This window comes from Ceratotherium simum, chromosome 15 (genome assembly GCF_057802395.1).
Source record: "Ceratotherium simum simum isolate JZ-2026a chromosome 15, ASM5780239v1, whole genome shotgun sequence".
Lineage (NCBI taxonomy): Eukaryota > Metazoa > Chordata > Mammalia > Perissodactyla > Rhinocerotidae > Ceratotherium > Ceratotherium simum.
In genome coordinates this window covers 63,655,319-63,656,514 of record NC_141914.1, presented here as the reverse complement: position 1 = coordinate 63,656,514, position 1,196 = coordinate 63,655,319, and the positions used below count along the sequence as shown (strand labels likewise).

Here is a 1,196-nt window from a genome sequence, read left to right as displayed (position 1 = left end):
ACTTGGTCACAAATATGATTATTCTGAATCATCCAACATACACAAAATTGTAAATTTTCATTCTCAGTTATCATTACCACATAGTTTGCTAAAGTGCCTGGCCAAAAATAATATTTTCTAGATATTATTCTTAGTTGGTTAACTGAATTTAGGTGAAATAACATCTCAGAAAAAGCTTGCCAACTCAGCAACTTGCCTTTCTCACTTGGCAAGAAAGAAATTACCCTTTCAACTTCATCAGTGTCTCTTTCACTGCTTGGACCTCAGTTCTGCTTGAAGAATGCTGAAGTGTCTCCTCTCGACTTCATGCGGCTTTTCACAAACGTGGTGAGTTTTCCGAAAGCCTCTATCAGCCCGGCCCCGGTGACGGCACAGCAGGGCTGCACGTACCAGTTCCGGTCGCTGCAGAGCCTCTGCACGTTGAAAGTCCTGGTGATGTCCTCAGCACTCAGAGCTCCGGGCACATCTTGTTTGTTGGCTAATAGGACAACAGGCACATTTTTAATGTGTTCATTCTTCAAAATGTGCTCAAACTCTCTCCTTGAGTCTTCTAGTCGCTGTTTGTCCGTACTATCCACAACATACACCAGCCCATCGGTGTTCTCACAGTAATAGCCCCACATGGGTCTCATTTTTTCCTGTCCTCCAACATCCCAGACCGTGAATGAAAGACTCTTTTCCAACTCGATCATTTCCACGTTGAAACCTATTGTTGGGATGGTCACAATATCCTTTGCCAGCTTTAATTTATAAAGGAGAGTAGACTTCCCAGCAGAGTCAAGTCCCAGAAGAAGAATTTGGGCTTGCTTGGCTTTGGGGTTTTTAGAACTCAAAAGACCCATTTCAGGGTTTTCTTTTTTCCTTTAAAGACCTTTTCTTTTGGCCAGATACGATGTTTCTTCTCCGAATCTTGTATGAAACGTGAGGAGGAAAGAGGAGAGCAGAGGCTTCGCGTTATATGTTAGGAATAGGAACTGGCATGCATTTGTGTTGTAACTGATTGACTTCATTATGGGCAGTGTTTTATTTGCAGTCCTAGCCAATCCTGAGAAATCTGTGGTGTGAGTAAAGCAGCCAGTGCCACAGTAGGTCAAAGGGAAAATTCTTGGTGGGTGAATAGACTTGGGAGGGGCCTGCCTGGGGGATGCTGCAGCTTGTTAGAGAACAAGATGTTGGAAACATTCCAGATGTTGGAA

General features: G+C 43.6%; 1 protein-coding gene across 1 annotated transcript; it reads right to left on the bottom strand.

The window, feature by feature from the left end:
- Positions 1 to 260: 260 nt before the first annotated feature.
- Positions 261 to 857, bottom strand: ARL14 (ARF like GTPase 14). Its single transcript, XM_004441700.3, has one exon. The coding sequence runs from the start codon at positions 840 to 842 to the stop codon at positions 264 to 266; it is 579 nt and encodes a 192-aa protein (XP_004441757.1). The 5' UTR covers positions 843 to 857; the 3' UTR covers positions 261 to 263.
- Positions 858 to 1,196: the final 339 nt, after the last annotated feature.